We start from the raw sequence: 20161 nt of genomic DNA on the forward strand, positions 1-20161 counted from the left end.
CTGGACTGAACCAACTCTTGCTTCTCTACACAAACGGTGTCCCTCTCGCTGCCCTCAACCTATCCCATCCCATCCCCTCCATTTCTGGATCTTCCTTTAGCGCGGTAGCAGCCACAAGTCCCCGCAGTGCACCTTCCTTCTCTCTAGAGCACTTGGCCAGACCTGAGGAAAGGCCCTGAGCAGAGGAATGGCCTCTGCTCAATCATGTTTGATATTGGAGAGGACAAGGACATTCTGACAGGACTTGACATCAGTGGGTTTTGATGTAGCCGTTTTAAACTGGCCATTTTGACCCAACATGAAAGCTGACCATTAAACTTCAGCATTCCCCTCTCCTCCCCCCCCAAATAATATGAATGAGGTGTCCATCTTAAACCACAACCCCAATCCAGGACAAGATAATGGTAGTGCCTATTGTGCTCTACCTGGCAATTAAAAAGTTTCCATTTTGACAAGGCTATTTTGATGCAGCCTTATCACAATCATTCTCTGGCCAAATTCCGGCAGCTGCTTTGGAACCACTTGTAAGAACGCTTCTCTGTAATACTAATGAGCCACCAACCTGGGGTGAACCGTGCACAACAGCTTTGTGCTTTTAAGTACTAACTGCTGAGCTGATTCAATGTCTTTTCCTTCTAGTTCTGGAAGCCTTTGGAGCCAGGTGGTTGTGAGAGGGCCAGTTCTGCCCCGAGTCCTCAGAGGGCCACAAGCGTTTACAAACTAGCAAGGAATCTCAGCCCATTCAGGGGGTTTCTTGGAAGTCCATCTCGAGTCCACTGTATCCATTTTCCCCCCTTAATTTCAGAGAAGCAGCCACCGAGAGTATACTTCTTCCGGGAAGCCTTCTAAGGGTAGAATACAAACATTCCCAAAGCTCACATACATGTTTTTTGAATTTTACTTTCTCTTTTGAGATGTGGTTCCTCAACCAAATGAGAATGCATCTGCTATTTATGCAAAATGTTCCTTAACTGCTCGGTTCCACGGTGTAGATGACAATTTTTAAAGTGTGTTTGGATTATCTACATCAGGGCTGGGATGAGGTAACACAACCCACCTCTGCAGATGCTTTTCCTTTGGTTGGCTGGGCCATGGAAGGCCAGTGTTAGCAAGTTGCACAAGGTTACTTCAAAATGTATCATAAATAAAAAATAGTTTTCTGTGGCTTAAAGAACCTCACTTAGAGAAATGTTGATTTATTATCCTCGTCTACTCCTATGAATAGGACAAAATAATTATACCCTTTTCTCTTATGGCTAGGTCTCAGGAGGACAAAATCATGAAAGAAAAGCCTTTTTAAAGAAGAAAGACTCCAGAAAACCAGGTTTTGCTCTGATGAGCAGGGACAGCAGGGATCTCATAAAAATCTGAGTCCTGGCGATGGCCCGAAGACAGAAGGGCTGACAAAGGGCATACGCATGAGAGCCAGAAACTCAACTGTCCCGAGGACAGGAAAGCTGGTGACCTGCAGAGCACAACTGAGGCCCAGAATTAACTCCACAGTCACAACAATCACACCCATTCAAAGGAAAGCAAACCTGGCTGGATCAAGAGAATACTTAAACTGGAGTCAGGGGTGAGGAAAGAAAAGGATAGATGATTAAGACCATTTTTACCTTTTTCCTTGGTACACAACAAATGAGCTTACTTTCATTTTTTAAAAAATGGTTACAATTAAGGAGTACTTAATTTAGTTGAAGCATGCAGGTAGGCTAGGGAGAAGTGAAATAAGCTAAGTAATAATGATCATTACCCAACAGAAGACATCTGAAGGTCTACCCACATCAGGGTGTTAGTTTCAGATAGAAAACTCTTGGAAGGCAGAGCCTATGTTTGCAGCACTTACGGCTTGTGCAATTATTATGTGTTTGAAGATGAAGGACCAAACCTCCAGGGCGGGGAAAGCTGACCTACTCTGGTCAATACTTTCAGCCACTATTATCTCCAGAGTGTCAGGCTACTACTTAATACCCTGCATCTTGAGACACTGCCTGCTGCCAATTTCTGCCTCAAAGAGACGCGTGGCTGCTGCTGTAGGTAGGTAATGAAATAGGCTATACTTGTGCTTCGATCCAGATTACTTGTTGAAGGAATGGGATAAAGTCATGCTTTCTACTTAATTCAAGATGTGCAAACATAATACACAGAGCAGAAAATTCTGGATCCTGAACTCTGCTTTTGCTGTAAATCCACAAGTTAAATACAGGATACTTCTTGGTCTTCAATATGCTTGAGAGAATGGAAATCTGAAACAGCACACACCACTGCACAAAATTTATTAGGATTATTTACCAAGTAATTCATACACATTCAACATCACTGAATGGAAATAATGTCAGTTAATTAAAAAAAAAAAGGCAAGGCTTCCACTAAGGTCTTTTAAGAAAGTCAAAAACTTCTTGGACCATACTTTTAACAAATGAAATGACCAAACTAATGAAGTCAGATGTATCTTGGTCAAATCCTAAACACAGTATTGCCAACATGTTTTTTTACTCAAAAGCAAACTAGCAAAGGCTCATAATTTCATAATTACGATGCTTCTTGATTTGTGTTTTCAAATGCCACAGAGGCTGTGTGATGAAGCACCTGGTCTCAGTAGTCGTCTTAAAAACCTCACGTGCTTCCCAAAATCAATATAAACATTTCGAGTCCCCCATCTGATGAATTTCTTCACTTATTTGAGCAGGAATGCTCTCCAAACCTTAAGTCTTTACTCTTGCTTCATACTGCAGCTGTTCAATTAACCCACCAGTGAAATCCCTCTGTATTCACCGAACTAAATCACCAGACAAGAATTTGTTAGTCTCTTCCAGGAAACCAAGATAATCTCAGTATAGATTTTGGTGGCTAATATGTTCCATCCCTTGTAGATACTTTGTTTCCTAACGGCAAGTATGTTGAAAAATGTATCATTAAGTGAATTTCATAATACACAAAGAAACAAATGAACCTATTATAATGTAAGAACATCCACAAGTTGTCCTCACTATTCCCAATGACTTTATACTTCTAATTCTTTTTTCTCTTTTTTAAAACTCTGAGCCCAATGTGGGGCTTGAACTTAGACCACGAGATCAAGAATTACATACTTGACACCACTGAGTCAGCCAGGTGCTCCTATTCCCAATGACTTTACATATAAAATCGAATTAAACAAAGACAAAATTCCTTACCCTATTTAACCCTGTATACCAAAGAGTGTAAGTGCTAAAAATGAGATACAGTATAATAAATCGCACATGAAGAACCTTGGAAATAACTCTTTGTTAGTAATGGCAGAAAAAGATAAGAAAGGGGAAAACAAATTTCTCAGAGATTTTTTTAAAGGAAGAATGGATTTAAGGGAAATTCCTTTGGACTCTATAGGCTCTTTAAAATTCTGTACCTTTCAATGCTTCAACATGATGCGGAAAAAGAATTTACTAAATAAAAGTAGCCAGGAAGGAAATCAAACATTTATAAGATATATTTATTATTTTTTCTGACCAAAGTGCAATGATTTTTAAGTCTCCTTAAACAAATAACTGAAAAAAAAGTATTCCAGAAAATAAACACAAATGGGAAATTTAACCATTAGTTTTGTTTTTTTTTTTACTTCATACCAACCCTACACTGAGTCTAGAAAACAAATAAACAAAAAAACTCTGGATGAAGTGTTATTAAAACGTAACCAAATCATTTTATCATAAACCCAGTACATGCATTTCAAGGTTCCACTGCTGGGAGTTTTTGGTTTAATCATTAATAACACTATATAATAGAGCACAGGAACACACATCATTAGATGTGACCCTGCCCCTTACACTCAGATTTATGTCAGGATAAAGCTGACAATTCTGCCAGGCTCTGAACCCCAGTGACCCCATCCCAATCCCTGGAAGCAAAGAAGATGCTTTGTCATACAACTCTGTGTAAGTTGTAATAAAACAAAGCCTTAAGTTTTCTTATCTTTCTGTAGAAAATGGTCAGTTATTTGATAAATACTAAAACACTTCTAGGAATTCATTTTATGAGTTTGTTTACCAAACACATTTTGCAAGAACTGACTACACAAAAAGTTCCTTTGGAATTTGGTCCACAAATTCGCTTAACAGGTTGGAAATGTAAAACCCACAAGAAAACGAGGAAGTAGGGAATCCCTAATCTTAACATGTTGGGATTACTCAAGGGATATACACACAGACTACAAAGTTTTGCTCACAGAAGGCACAAACTATAAAAGGGATATGCTTTTTGAGGAAAAACAAAGAACTAGCTGATATCCTTCTTTGTTTTGTGAGCACCATAGCTAAGATGAAGTTAGACCCCAATTCACTGTCTACTCCTATAACCAAAAATATTGAAGATAAAAAGTTTAATCTTACTGCATACTTTCCAGCCATTAATTGAGATGTACTTATGAAAGATTAAAATTGCCTTAAAAAGGGGTTGTAATAGCAGCTATCAAAGCAATATTCAAGCATGATTTCAAGGATGCTTTCTGGTTTAGAGTTAACCTTCTTTGTCAAAAATCTTCACAACTTCATCAAAAACCTGTAAAGCACAAAGATAGTAGTCATTTAAAAAGCATATAGTATTAAAACACTATATGGCTAAGTTCCTGTTTAAAAGCCCATTTTTAAATTAATTTACAAGATGTATCATTAAAAAAATACATTGTTATTTCCCTGGTTCCATCTGTTTTACAATGGACAGCAGTATAATACCATAAATACACATAAAACGGTGAACATGATATGCATCAATTTTATTCCTGTTTTCAGGAATAAAAACAAACTTTGTTAACTGGTAGCAACTATTTGATAAAATGTAAACTGAAGTGGCTTATCTTCTTAGTTCTGATTCTAAAGCACTAAGTTTCCTGATGTATCATCTCACCTCTATGGGAAGGAGTAATGGATAAAAAAACAAAACAACTATGTAGTAAACAAGAAAGGTCCAGAGGAGGAAGACTTGGGGAATAAGGGCAAGAGCAGCTGGATTAAGAGACACCAGAAAAGGGGCACCAAGGTAGCTCAGTCGGTTAAGCGGCTGACTTTGGCTCCAGTCATGATCTCAGTTTGTGGGTTCGAGCTGCAGGTCGGGCTCGGTGCTGACAGCTCAGAGCCTGGAACCTGCTTCCTGATTCTGTGTCTGCCTCTCTTTCTGCCTGTGTCCCATGTGTGCTTAGTCTCTCTGGCTCTTGCTCTCAAAAATAAACATTAAAAAAAAAAGAGAGACAGACACTAGAAAAGAGCTGCTGCTGGGCACTGAGCGCTTCCACAGCAGTTTTGAGATCAGGGATTCAAACATCGGGGGAGGGAAGGGCTGGGTGCGGAAGCCCTGAGCCCCTGGGTGATGAAGAGATGATGGAAGCCGCCTGGCGCCCTTGCTCTAGAGGCCTCGCCATTTACATTAGAGATTTTAAAAGAGGAACGACGTGGTCCCAATCACAGTTCTCAAAATGTCAATTTTCCAGTGCTTGAGAAAAGAGGTTTGGAATTAATAAACCATCCACTTCTTATGAAGAACAAGTCTAAGTTGTAAAATCTATTTTAGCCTCTATTCAAAAAAGGAGGGAAAAAAATCTCATTTTTCATTTAGTCTCCTGGGTCTTGAAAAGCAAACCAACTAATCTGTCATACTTCTTTGTCTCCTGCCTACCTACCCCGCCAAATCACATCTTTGCTGGACTTCTAAGGCAAGCTAGGGATACTCACTTCATCAACAGACTTGGAGGCATCTATTTTCTTGACTTTCCCCATTTCTTCATATAAGTCAATAATTGGCTTTGTTGACTGAAGATAGGTCTGAATTCTGCAAAAGCAGCACACATTGCAAGGTTCTAAGTAACCACCGGCTCTCCCCCAGGTTACAGAGCAGCTCAGGGCACAACTCAGAGCCAACCCAACCGCCTCCCTTACCATCTTCTTAGACCACATATTTTACATATTTAAGCATGCCATTCTCTTTTCCTGGACCAAAATGAGGCAGGTATTTAATCTGTGACTCAAGTTCCAAACTGAGCCCGAGGCGGTGATGTGTAAAGTCTGCAAAGTACCTCTTTTCCAAGCTCTCTCTGTTGTCATCACTTCTGCCACTACTTTTCCCCCTCTCAAGACACCGTTCAATACAGATCTAAAAAGAGAAATAAATAAAAAGTACAAAAAAAGAGATGTGAATTTCACATTTGCCATTCTTTTAACCTGAAATGAGAAAAAAGTTTGAAGAGATCACATAAAAAACCCTACATTAAAACTAATTTGTCTAATTCATTAATCAACATGCAAAGTCCTTTTAAATTTAAACATGTGGTTCAATTTATATAAACTAGGTTAAATAAGTACAGAGCGTAATAAGAATTCATTCATGACTCAGTTTTTCCTGTGTACTTTTTTTAAAACCGCAATAAAAAGAAGATCTGTATGTGTATGCTTCCATCTAGGATATATTATTAACTTATTAGGTATGAATTACATGCCTCAAACTCTGTTCCATTTTGCTTACTTTTTGATAATTCCATAAATATCCAAATATTTAAGAGTCAACGTATTTGCATCTGAATAAAGTATCCCTTGTTAATCGTGAATAAACATTCCTTACTTATAAAGCTGTGGTAACATTCTAAAGTCAACTTTGAAGAGTAAGTGAAAACATATTTTTGGGGGTTGGTAAAAGAGAGTTACATTTTAAAACAACTCAAAGCTGCAGCTAGCCTCTCCACCAGAGGCACATTTGCAATCCAACCCAAGAATAGCCAACTTCCTTGGAGGCAGGTCTTCAGATTCTTATTCATCCAGCCTGTTGGCGTTAATTTAATGAAGTTCTACGGCTGTCACTCAGGCTTTTTAATTAAATAACTGAGAAATTTAGTTATTCAAAGGTATGTCTGGGTATGTTATTAGAAGTGCCAGAAAGAAAAATAATACTTTCTGGCTTTTTCAAGATCACTCTCAGAAGACATATCAAGCTATCTTATATGTTTCTTTAAAAATAGAAAGTTTTCCCAACTTCCCAAAAATGTTTCTCTTAACACCCGGAGACAAGGGACTCTGTGAGGAGCGTGCAAACTACGAGGTAACAGAGCAGCTTCACTACCTAACATTATTGGACAAGTCAATTCTTAAAACAAATACAGTACTTCCTATTTTGAAAATAAAGCAAAGTTTAGGTCCACAAGGTTGCTGATGCCAAACTGTTTTTAACAGTACAACAGCAAGACGGCGCTGTTCCACCCACACAATTTACCAGTTCAAAGCAATACTGCTCCCAATATGAAATATAACTAAAAAATCACTTTGTTTTTCTCTAATCAGTTGGGTAAACCCCAAGTGGGCAGACGAAGGTCTTCATTACCTCATTATTACAGTCAAAAAAGAGAACAAAAGACACATCTGCCTTCCCATCCATGGTCTTATTCCAACCTTGAAGGTTGTCTTGATTTCTTGGAAACCCATCAATCAAGAATTTATTCTTCTGAGCATTGGCAGCCATTGTCTTATCCATTTCCTAAAAGAAAAGGAAGATTTCGGTTCAATATAATGTTAACAAAATACATGGGGCGCCCAAGTGGCTCAGTCGGTTGAGCATCCGACTTCGGCTCAGGTCATGATCTCAGTTTGTGGGTTCAAGCCCCACGTTGGGCTCTGTAATGGCAGCCTGGAGCCTGCTTCTGATTCTGTGTGTCCCTCTCTCTCTGCCCCTCCCCTGCTCATGCTCCGTCTCTCTCTGTCTCTCAAAGATAAATAAATGTTAAAAAAAAATTTTTTTTAAAAACATTAACAAAATACAATTTCTTGAGCAGGGTGGGTGATATATGAATGAGCATTTGCTTTGTTATTACTATTCTTTAAATCATGAGTAGAGTGGAGGGTGCATAGAAAAAAAAAACCAACAAGACTTAAAGGAGATGATGGGGGCCTGGGTGATTCAGTCAGTTAAGCATCTGACTTGGGCTCAGGTCATGATCTCGCAGTTCATGAGTTTGAGCCCCACACTGGACTCTGTGGTGATAGCTTGGATTCTGTGTCTCCCTCACTCTCTGCCCCTCCCCGTCTCGCACTCTCTCTTTTTCTCAAAAATACAAATATTTAAAAATTTGTTTTAATTATAAATTAAAATTTTAAAAAAAGGAGATGATCCAGTGTAGTGACATGGTCGCCTTAAGGTGGTGGAGTTATGAGCATATGCCCCTTCCCCATTTATACAAATACATACACACACAGTTTTCTTTTCTGCTGTTTCTAAATTTCTAAGCATATATTACTTTCACACATAGAGTCATGAAGTTAAGAACAGCAAAAAGAAAATAAGCATTAACCAGTATCTTTGCTCTAGCCACTAGAGACCCTATCTACCTTCCCCTCCCACCTCCCAACTCATTTTCACTGTGGGAAGAAGTATGCTGCTTCTGCGGGTATTACGATTCTCTGCAATCATCCAAGTCCAATTGCAAAAAAACCTTGAACAAATATAAAGAATTGCTAGATTAATTATAAAGTTAATACTTTTTTCAACTGAAGCTAATTAAGCTACCTAAAACATAGGAGGCAGAGGAAAGGACAGGCTCAAGAAAGATAGCAAGAGGCGCACATTTCACCATCCTCTGCCAGTCTGACTTTGGGCAGAATGTGACAACATGTGAACAAGAGATGCAGATCTCTAGTCTCCAGACCCTCCCCACTGCCAGCCACCAGGCGTACATACTGACACATCACTGACCAACTCAGAGCAGCCTCTATTCAGACACCAACATCCAGTCCCCTCAGTGCCCAAACCGTTTCCTAGTTCTTCAAGAACAAGCGCTGTCAGGCCCCCTAATTCCTTTATCTGAGGGTCAGCTTCTAATTTCTCCAATATTCTCCAATAATACAAAACTATCACAGAATATTTTTGGGCCACTGCTATAGCACTTCTACCCCAATTATGGTAGCAGAAGATAACTGAAGAGGTGCATCAATATTCGACTCACAACATGTATTTACTCAAGCCCATTACCAGGGAACATGAAGAGCAAAGTCGTGGCTTTTGGGGACTCATAGTTCAGCAGGTAACAAATATCTGTAAGTAAATGTGCTAAGTCCTACGATGAGGTATGAAAGGATGCTATGAAAGAAATAAGCACAAACTACCTGGGAAACTGCTAAAGAGAGCTTTACTAGACAGGTGGCCACAAAGTCCTAAATAACTAAGGGGTAAGCAGACAGGGACCAAGGTACTCCAGACAGTACACTGGATAGATTAAGGCTCAGGAATGAAAACGCATAACAGCTTTGATGAATCTGAAGTAAGCTGAGAGAGCTGAATATTGGGACACGTGTAGAGAGTAGTGGGAGACAGGACTAGAAAGCAGGTAGGGGCAGGATTAATGAAAAACTTATTTTGTCACACTAAGAAACTGGCTTTTATCCTGGAAGCACAGAGAACCACTAAGGTCTTTTAAGTGGAAGAATATGCTTACATCACCTTCTAGATAAAAATCACCTTGACAACACCAAGAAGGATGAGTTAGAAGGGGACAGTCATGGATTAAAGGCAAAAAGACTCATGAGGAGACTCCAATAATAGTCCAGGTAAGAAAAAGAGGATCTAAACTAAGGTGACAGTAGTAATAGAGAAAAAAGACTAAGTCAAAGAGGGTTAAGAGAAAGATAATTAGGCGGCTGATGGCTCAGTCAGTTAAGCATCTGACTCTTGGTTTTGGCTCCAGTCATGATTTTACGGTTTGTGAGTTCAAGTCCCACATCGGGCCCTGTGCTGACAGTGAACCACATAGACTGTTTGAGACTCTGTATCTATCTTAGCCCCTTTCCCACTAGCACTCTCTCTCGCTCTCTCAAAATAAACAAACTAAAAAAAAGAGAGAGAGTAGAAGATAATTAGAAGATCTGCTCACTGAATGGATTTGGGAAAGTGAAGAAGAGGTAGAAAATACAGGATGGCCCCCAGATTTCTGGCTTTGGAGGCTCTGCAGATGGTAGAACCATTAACCAGGACAGGAAATAAAGGGTGCTCACATTCTAAACTTTTTTTTTAATGTTTTATTTATTTTTGATACAGAGAGAGACAGAGCATGAGAGGGGGAGGGGCAGAGAGAGAAGGAGACAGAACTGGAAGCAGGCTCCAGGCTCTGAGCTGTCAGCACAGAGCCCGACGCGGGGCTCGAACCCACAAATGTGAGATCTGACCTGAGCCGAAGTCGGAGGCTTAACCGACTGAGCCACCCAGGCGCCCATGGGTGCTCACATTCTAGAAGTTACATTGATAGCTGAGATATTTGTCAAATATTCAGATGGCCGTCTAGTAGTTAGAAATGTAGGTCTGGAGTTCAGAAAAAAAGATGTGTGCTGGTGTGACAGGTTTTAGCACTTATTAGCACAGTGAAAGCCTTGGGCATGGCTAAAGCCATCCATCATGAAACATATAAAAGGAGAGGAGAACCAAGGAAAAACCCTGAGAACCATCATGGTTTAGAAACTTGCCGAAGTTTCTAAAGCTACCAAAGGAGACATAAGAAACAACAGCCATTGAAGGAAAGAATGTCACAGAGAACAAAGAGGTTTTGAAGAGATATGAATTAGAGTTAAATGCTATAAGAAAAATGACTAAAAATATCCCCTAGATTTGACAAGGAAGATCATTGTTAACAACAGCAAGAGTAGTTTCCAACAGCAAGATGGTAACAGAACCTGACTCCAAAGGGTTGAAGAGTAAGAAGCGAAAAAGTTAAAAACGTAGACCACTTGTTCACAGTGCTTAGTGACAAAGTGGAGGAAAAAACATTAAATCCAGAGAACAGGGGAGGATACACTCTGGAATGGAGGCAGGTTACTCCAATCTCCAAAACAAAAGGTAAGAATGTGTCTAAATGAGCCCTACTCCTCATTCTCAAGGTTCTGTGGATCTGTCCAGGTGCTCAGATATCTCTTTTCCATTGGGCTTCAACTATTTCTTACTGTTCTCACTCTTGGATTTCTCCTTCACTGTTTCTTATATATGAAAATACCTGTCAATAACTAGTCTTAGAACTAGTAGAGAGTTACCATGTAAATGCAAGATCTCTGTTTTTACAATGGGACATATTTTAATTTGATAGCTATTAATCTCAGCATTTCATACCAAAGATGGTGACATATTCACCAGAAAAGGAAACATCGAAGCTGAGACCAGCAACAATGGGAGGGTCATGGGAAGCAGAAAAAAAGGGAAGGGGTGGGAAGGAAGGGAGGAAGACGGCTTACAAGAAAACAGAAAAGCGAAAAGAGGTGGGGAAGGAAGAAGAGGAGGAGGGGAAGGAAGAAGACGGAAATGGAAGTAAGACAATTTCTCCACATTGGGGAAGGGTCAAGTAAACACATACGGATATTAAGTTCAGCTGTAGCTGATCCTAGCTCCAGGCGGAGAATGCTTGCTACTGTCCAATTTCTTCCCAGGTGAAAAGTAGAATTTCTAGTTCTGACATTCTCAAACACCATAACCACCTACCACAAGCAAGAAATTTAGTACTCTCATATTTTTCATTACTTAAAGGAAAGGTAGATTTACTTTCTCATTTCCTTGCTGAATTAAACTGGTTGGCATTCACATTCCTTACCCTCTTCAACAAACTGATGGTTATCTCAACTGGCACAATCTTTCCATCTTTAATGCACTTTTCAATGAGTTCACCATACTGTGAATCTGGGTTCTTCCTTTCATCACGAAGGAGTTCTCCTGCAGAAAGGTGTGTGTAGCCATATTTCTGAAAGAAACAACACAGAGGTGAAAAAATCAGAATATATTCAACCCAGTGGTAGGACTATCAATTTTTTCTTCACATTAATTTCTATATTCTAATTTTTCTACAATAACCAAGACTTGCTTGTATATGAAATAATTTTTTCAAATTTAAAAAGATTTCATATAATCAAATTTGCTTAAAAAATACTCTTAACCTAGTAGGACATGATAGCTATAATGTTCACACACTATGAAATCATCCAGGAATTTATGTAACTATTCAAGGCATTAACATTTCATTATAATCCTTCACAAAACAAAATCAAAGCTTAAATGTCATTAATAATGTTCAAAGAAATGCCTAACAAAAACCTATACAATTCAAGGCCAAAAATAAAAATAAAAAATCTCACCAGTGTTGGCTATATCCACCTACTACAAAATATCTACTTCCCTTCCTTAAACTCAACACATCTAAACTGAACTCATCAGCATTTACAGTAACCCCATTCTTCCGGTCTGTTCCCTTTCTCAGTAAATAGCACAAGTCCTACCTCCTCCACAAAACTGGCTTCTCTGACCACTCTGGAGAGTGGTCACATTAATCAAATAGAGTCTTCAAATATACTGTCTCTCTACCTAGAGCAGTACCTTCCTTACCTTTCTTCAAACTCCACCTCTCCTCCTCTAGTTGCAACTAGAGGTCTCACCTGTAAATTGGGAATACACATAGCTATTTTTTAAGTTAATGATGATGGCTAAATAAGATAATGTATATAAATTGCCTACCAAAAAGCCTGACACATAGCAGGGGATAAAAGTCATCAATTACCTTCTTGCTATTATGAAGTTTCTTAAATAAGCTAAAAGCATTTTTTATATTACACATACACCATTTTATATGTGTGTACACACACACATACACACATATGTATATGTACTCATTTTGACAGTTTTCATAGCAAGACCAATCAAGGGACTTAAGTGAGGTAATAGATATAAATAGCCAATGGAAAGTCAGTAGTATAATTATGACTGTGATTATCATTATTATGTAGGACTTACAAATGATGCACTAGGTGCACGGTACAGGGTAATCGTTGAATTCAGTCATATAAAATGCTACGGTATTGTGGGCACCTGGGTGGCTCAATCCATTAAGCCTATGACTCTTGATTTGGGCTCAGGTCATGATCTCACAGTTCATGAGTTCGAGTCCAGCATCAGGCTCTGTGCTGACAGCATGGAGACTGCCTGGAATTCTCTCTCTCTCTGCCCCTCCTCTGCTCTGTCTCTCAAAATAAATTAAAAAGAAAAAAAAAAAGAAAGAAAAAAGCTACAGTATTGCTCTGCTGTCTCCCCGTAACTGGAATGAGAAAACAACGTAGACCTGAGAGACCATTCTGAATACTGAAAAGCTTCTTCCCCCACATGAACATATATATATTCCCTTTTATTAAATCAAAAGAACTATAGGTCTATTTTTTAAGCTTTTACTTATTTATTTTAAGACAGAGAACGAGCATGTGAGCGGAAGGAGGGGCAGAGAGAGAAGGAGAAAAGAGAATCCCAAGCAGAGCCCAACACGGGGCTCCATCCTACAAACCTGTAAGCAGAAATCAAGAGTGGATGCTTAACCTACTGAGCCACCCAGTATTGTTGTTGTACTAGGGTTTAAAAAAAAAAAACTCCCACCATTTATAGAAAATGGAAATACAAAATGTTTAATTATTTAAACTGTTATTCTAAAAATTATTTCCACACTACACCATTTTTAAGTGCCTACTTTGATCAGCAAGCATAAGCAAACTTCTGAGAGATGGGTGTAGAAAAGGCCTTATAAAAAAATGAGGCGTGACCCACTTTCCCACTTACTATTATGATTTTCAAATAGCAGTTTGCAACTAGTGTCTATAAAATTTTATAGCAGTTCCATTTCCTACAGTTTACTTTGTTTCCTGCTTGCTGTCTGTGCTTGCTGGATGTTCTCATCTGGTCTAGAGATTATAGCATATGGTAATATTGAATAAATGCAGAGACAAACAGTACTAAACAATGGCAAATGCTCAGTGAAACACCAACCGCACAGACTGCCTCTGCTGCATGAACGTACATTTAGAAGCCCAGCTAGTAATTTAGAAATTAGTATATACAGTGTTTATTTCCTGACACTGGAGCACTCAAATTTGCAGACTCTATATTGCATTAAAGTAGGTTTTGGCATATCACTTTTTTAAAAGAGAAACTAGTTGTAAACTGCAGAGGTATACATATGATATTAAAAAAAAAAAAACCACACAAACAGTCCATCAAAAAGAGAAAAAACAACCTTATCTGCGAAGTCTAAGGAAACAAGGAATTTAAATAAGTAGCACCATGTCAAATCTATGCATGTGTCTTCCTATTGCTCATTCACATTCCATTTTTTAAACTCCTCTGTTTACCACTTTTTTATTCCTTTTTTTTCTTAAGAATTTTGCTGAAGAAACTCTTACAACAGAGTTTCTACAACAAAAAAAACAACTATCACTTACACACTAGCTATTATGGTATCTTAATAACAGCTAGACTTTAAAAAGCATGTTTTTAAAACATTCTGTTGTCATTAAGTAGTCACTGATGCCAATTTGGAGGAAAGCAAGAATGGCTATTTCTCAGGCTTAACCAAAACTCTTCCACATTCTCTGAATTTCCTAGCAATTAAAACCTAGTGGGTCACTAACTGCAGTCTTAAGAACAACATTCAAAACCACAGCAGGTTATAAATACTATAAACTACAATAAATACAATTACAAGCTACTATTCAACTAAAAATAGTATTTATCTAGTGACAAATACATAAACTTAATTCATTTAGAGTAACGGTCTAAATTTTTTACTTTCATTTTTTCCTTTTTGAAACTGAAAACTCAATAAATTTTTATAAACCATATACTGAAACTTGGAAGGGGGAAGAAAAAAAGCACCATGTTCTCAATAAGGCCAGAATGGCACTCTGTGTTACTACAATCAGGCAAATGTTGACAATTTTGTGGTGTCAAATCTCCAATCATCTTGATGGACTTCTCTCACTTCTTAGCAATCGTCTTTCCTTCATTCTAAATTTAGGTTAATGTGGGGCACCTGGGTAGCTCAGTCCGTTGAACGTCCGACTTTGGCTCAGGTCATGATCTCATGGTTCCTGGGTTGGAGCCCCATGTTGAGCTCTGTGCTGACAGGTACCTCAGAGCCTGGCGGCTGTCTTCGGATTCTGTATCTCCCTCTCTCTCTGACCCTCCCCTGCTCATGCTGTCTCTCTCTCTCTCTCTCTCTCTCTCTCAAAAACAAATAAATAAATAAAAGTTTTTAAAAACCCTGCAAATTAAAAAAATAAATTTAGGTAATATGGTGTTATGTGAACAAAAATAATGATAAAAATAAAAAACAAAATCAGAACAAAAAGAGTTCAAGGTAAAAATGATACATCAATGGCAAGTCCCTGGAGGCATGAAGAGATCCAGATGCCAGACACTTCCTCCTTGTTAGTATGGCAAATTAGAAAGGACCACAGCCTGCTACTGAGCCTCACAGAGAGGGAACACAGCAGATGTATTAGCTACAAATATATAATATATATATATTATACATATTTATATATACATGTTATACTTATTTATATATGTATAAATGTATATACACATAAATTTATATATATTTAATTTTTTAATGTTTATTTTTGAGAGAGAGAGAGAAACAGAGCATTAGCAGGGGACGGGCAAAGAGAGAGGGAGACACACAGAAACCAAAGCAGGCTCCAGGCAGTGAGCCATCAGCACAGAGCCCAACGTGGAGCTTGAACCCACAGATTGCGAGACCATGACCTAAGCCGAAGTTGGATGTTTAACCAACTGAGCCACCCAGGCACCACACTACAAATATATATATATATATTTTTACAAATATATTTTTAATGCAACTGTGTGAGTTAAAGTTATCGGGTATCCTTTAAATAGTGGACGCATATTTGAAGCATTTAAGACTAAGTTTACTTTGCATTCCCCATAAGATTAATGACCCTTAAAATCTAAATTTTTCTTCCTTAGTGTCAACAATGCACCTTCAGCAGCACACCCAGAAATGCTGCAAGGACTATCCCAAGCCATTCAGACTCACCAGTCTGGTGCTTGCTGCAAACAATAGCTTTAGAGCCTACGGCCTCCCAGCAACACTTTATGTAAGGCTCTCATTTATTTCAAAGGCATTTCCAATAGAACTTTTTCCAGTTACTCTAAATGAGATGTCTGATAAGGACCTTCCAAGAACAAATCTGCCAATCTTGGAGAACTTTCTTTACTTGGAATGTAAAAACTGCTACATAGTGCCCAGATGCTTAAAACTGGTCAAACGTTTAAGGTTCCTTTCAGTTTTACTGAGGGTATTTCCTATAACCACCATTAAAGAAAGGTTGAAAGAAAAGAAAAAAGGCTATTCAGTGCAAGAAAAACTGAGTGTAATAGTTAACTTAAATTGCTAGTGGATTTCCAATTTTAGTCTGCCCCCGCAGTATTTCCAAATGTATGCACTGCATTTCACCATACCTATTTAATTGCAAATCTACATATTAACTATAAACTACGGAAGATATAAACTGAGCTAAATCTTTTCTTAAACAAAAAGCTTTAGCAGCCAGATTTTAAATTAACATGAAGCATACTTCTTTTTCTAATTAAAGAGTGGTATTTTATTTTATTTTTTTTAAGTGTTTTTCTTTCTTTTTTTAATGTTTATTTATTTTTGAGAGCAAGAGAGAGAAAACCAGAGCGCAAGCGAGGGAGGGGAAGAAAGAGAGGGAGACACAGAATCCGCAGCAGGTTCAAAGCTCTGAGCTGTCAGCAGAGAGCCCAATGCAGGGCTTAAACTCACAAACTGTAAGATCAGGACCTGGGCTGAAGTCCACCACTTAACTGACTGAGCCACCCAGGTGCCCCAAAGAGTGATATTTTATTTTATTTTATTTTTTAAATTTATTTTTGAGAGACAGAGAGAGACAGCACAAGCAGGGGAGGGTCAGAGAGACATACAGAATCCAAAGCAGGCTCCAGGTTCTGAGCTGTCAGTGCAGAGCCCAACATTGGGCTCAAACCTACGAACCGTGAGATCATGACCAGAGCCAAAGCCGATGCTTTAACTGACTGAGCCAGCCAGGAGCCCCAAGAGTGATATTTTAAAAGCTTATATCCTGAAAAGAAGAGGGCTATAATCCATTCAAGCACACACAATTACAGCACTATTCATTTTCCTCAATGTTTTGCTCTTCCTAGAAGACCACTTTAATGCAGGCAATCCTTGGAACTTACTTTAAATTCATAAATATTTACTGAGTGTCTATGAAGTGTCAGGTGATGTGCTGATTTCAGGGGAAGTAAATAGGATGAAATAGTGACTTGTACATTAAAGTGACTTGAGCCATGCTATTAACTAATAAGACAATTATTCATCTTGCATGGCTTTTCCTAAGGAATTCAGTCTTGGGGGCACCTGAGTGGCTCTGCCGGTTAAGCGTCTGACTTCAGCTCAGGTCATGATCTCACAGTTTGTGAGTTCCAGCCCCACATCGGGCTCTGTTCTGAGAGCGTGGAGTCTGCTTCAGATTCTCTGTCTCACTCTCTCTCTGTCCCTCCCCCACTTGTGCTCTGTCTCTCAAAAATAAATAAATGTAAAAAAATATTTAAAAAAATAAAGGAATTCAGTCTTTACCAGCACTGCTTGGGGAAGAAGTTGATTCTTCACAGGCAGTGGCAAGAAGATAGAACAATAAACAAAATTTAAAGCAAAAGTGAGTTAGCCGCCACACAACAGTTTCCCCATTTCTGTAAAGCTGCATATTCCTTTAACAGTTTGCAAACGGCTCTCAGATAACTGAGGATTTAGGTACCTGATTTACATACCAAATGGCCCCTAAAAAACTGTGAACTGGAACTTTCACATTCCAATTTCTTTCCAGTTGGTCATTTCCAGTATTTTTCTTTTAATTCATCTCATCATTCTGAATCAGTCTGTATTCCCTACATTAGAAGGCATGGAAAGTAGTCAAAGATGAAGACCCAGGCCCAGAAACCTCCTGGGATTCCAGGAGTTCAGAGGCAATAATTTGAAAACTTCCAACATTAATGGATAGGTACAGATGTCTTGTTAATCTGCGAAAACACTCTGATCTTGTTAAGTCAATAATCAATTCTTACAGTCACTGTCAAGTCTACAAGCTACACACTCATATCACTAAAACCCAAATATTGTTGCAGGTGGTCTAAGAGCCTAGAGTTCAGTTAATTCATTTCCTGTGAGAACACTCAGAGGACCTATATGAAACCACTTAGATGAAGTCCTTGCCTATTTCACCTTAGGAAAGAGAAGTTTTTAAAATATTAAGCAGGACTAATTGTATTTGTTTCTTATTTTTTAAAAAGTAAATAACATTAAAATCAAAACATCATCTACCCAGGGAATACCAAAAGTTATAAACTGGCCCTAAGAGATGTAACTACTTAAGAATGTAATTTGTAAAAAGACTCTACATAACCATAACATTGAGGCGCCTGGGTGGCTCAGGCAATTAAGCATCCAACTTTAGCTCAGTTCATGATCTCACAGTTAATGAGTTTGAGCTCCACACTGGGCTCTGCATGGACAGCTCAGAGCCTGGAGCCTGCTTTGGATTCTGTGTCTCCCTCTCTCCCTGCCCTTTCCTAGCTCACACTCCGCCTGCCTCTCTCTCTCTCAAAAATAAATAAAAAACTTAAAAAAAATTTTTTTTAAATAACCACATTTTAATAGCTCAGGTTCTCCTGAAGGGCTAGAATTTATTTGGATTCATGATTCAACTCGAGTAAAATGTGCAATGGATAACAAACTCTGAATTCAATAATAATATGCAAACGTAGCATTTGAGCATTTGCAAAATTATCATACTAATAGCGAAATGCAGTTAGAGAAACATAGAATTCAGCAACAACCGCAAGAAAAGAACCCTGCATGAAGTCACATACTCAGAACACTAAACTGAAAATTAAGGGATCAAGTCTTAAATTTAAACTCTGTCACCACCCTGTGCAACACTAGAAAATTTATATAACCTTTCTTGGAGCTCAGCTTCATCTGTAAAACAGAATTAATATCTATACTACCAAAAATAATACCTACACTACACTATCAGCTGCAGCACAGTATTGTTAGCTATTACAACTAGAGACATCTCCTAAAGAACATACTCCTAAAAACATTGCTAGATTCAAGACCTAAGGTGAGAGCACTCAGATCAGGGAGAAGTTAGACAAACTCATTCCAGTTATTCCAAAGTCCAAAGTAATCAGTGGCTAACCTACAAATTACATACCAATAAAGGAAAAGCACTACCAAACTGGCTCAACAGCATACAAAATGTACACAGGAAAGGAACAAAATCACAGAACAAGTACAGTATGATAAATGACAGTCCAATCCACTATCCAAATAGCCTCAAACACAGAGTCTCCAAAAACTGGCAACAGTGATATATTTGAGTACATTTAAAAATTTATGAGAACCAACAAGAATTTATCTTGCTTACTATCTTCTTATAAACAAACAGATCAATTTCAAATCCATTAGCAATGACTAATTAGAAAATATATATTTTTAAAAAGATCCTATTCAAAACAGCAATAAAAACGTAAATTTAGGATTATGCCTTAAGATTACAACTAATTTTACAACTAATGTATAAAAATTATATAAAGAAATTAGAAATTAAAACCATTATCATAAAAAGAAGACAAGGGGTGCCACCTCGCTGGCTCAGTCAGAGGCAAAGAGCACACGATCCTTGATCTTGGGGTCGTGAATTTGAGGCCCACGTTGGCCAAAAACCTGACTTAAAAAAATAAACAAATCTTTTTAATAAATAAATAAACAAACAAGGCATTCTGTGCTCCTGTGTTCTTGAACAGAAAGATGTAATACTGTAAATATTTTAAAATTCCACAAATTAATCTATGAATTTACTGCAACGTCAATCAAAATTCAACCGGAATTGATTTTTTTAATGAAACCTAGTGAACGAATTCTCGTTTATCAGAGTAAATGTGAGAGAAGCATGGCCAAAACTGAAAATAATGTTAACTACAAGTGGGAACTTGCCCCACAATGTGGCATAAAATATTATAAAACTATAGTAATTAAAACAGCATGATACTACTATAAAAACAGGCAAATAGAATAATAAAAGTGAACAGTCCAGAAACAGACCCAAGTCTGGGAATTCAATAAATGATAGACATAGCATCTAAACATCAACAAGGAAGGGGCGCCTGGCTGGCTCAGTCAGTACAGTGTGCAACTCTTGATCTCGGAGCTGTGAGTTTGAGCCCCATATTGGCATAGAGATTACTTTTAAAAGTTTCTTAAAATTTAAATAAAAATCAAGAGGAAAAGATGAACTATTTA

General features: G+C 38.2%; 1 protein-coding gene across 1 annotated transcript in view; it reads right to left on the reverse strand.

The window, feature by feature from the left end:
- Positions 1-2259: 2259 nt before the first annotated feature.
- CMPK1 (cytidine/uridine monophosphate kinase 1) overlaps positions 2260-20161 on the reverse strand; it is a 32736-nt gene continuing 14834 nt past the window's right edge. The window contains exons 2-6 of the mRNA XM_029949266.1: positions 11576-11722; positions 7339-7491; positions 6044-6120; positions 5703-5799; positions 2260-4536 (exon numbers count right to left, since the gene is read on the reverse strand). Coding sequence (XP_029805126.1) covers positions 4495-4536; positions 5703-5799; positions 6044-6120; positions 7339-7491; positions 11576-11722 — 516 coding nt within the window. The 3' untranslated portion in view covers positions 2260-4494. The remainder of the gene's footprint in view (positions 4537-5702; positions 5800-6043; positions 6121-7338; positions 7492-11575; positions 11723-20161) is intronic.

Source organism: Suricata suricatta, chromosome 8, assembly GCF_006229205.1.
Source record: "Suricata suricatta isolate VVHF042 chromosome 8, meerkat_22Aug2017_6uvM2_HiC, whole genome shotgun sequence".
Lineage (NCBI taxonomy): Eukaryota > Metazoa > Chordata > Mammalia > Carnivora > Herpestidae > Suricata > Suricata suricatta.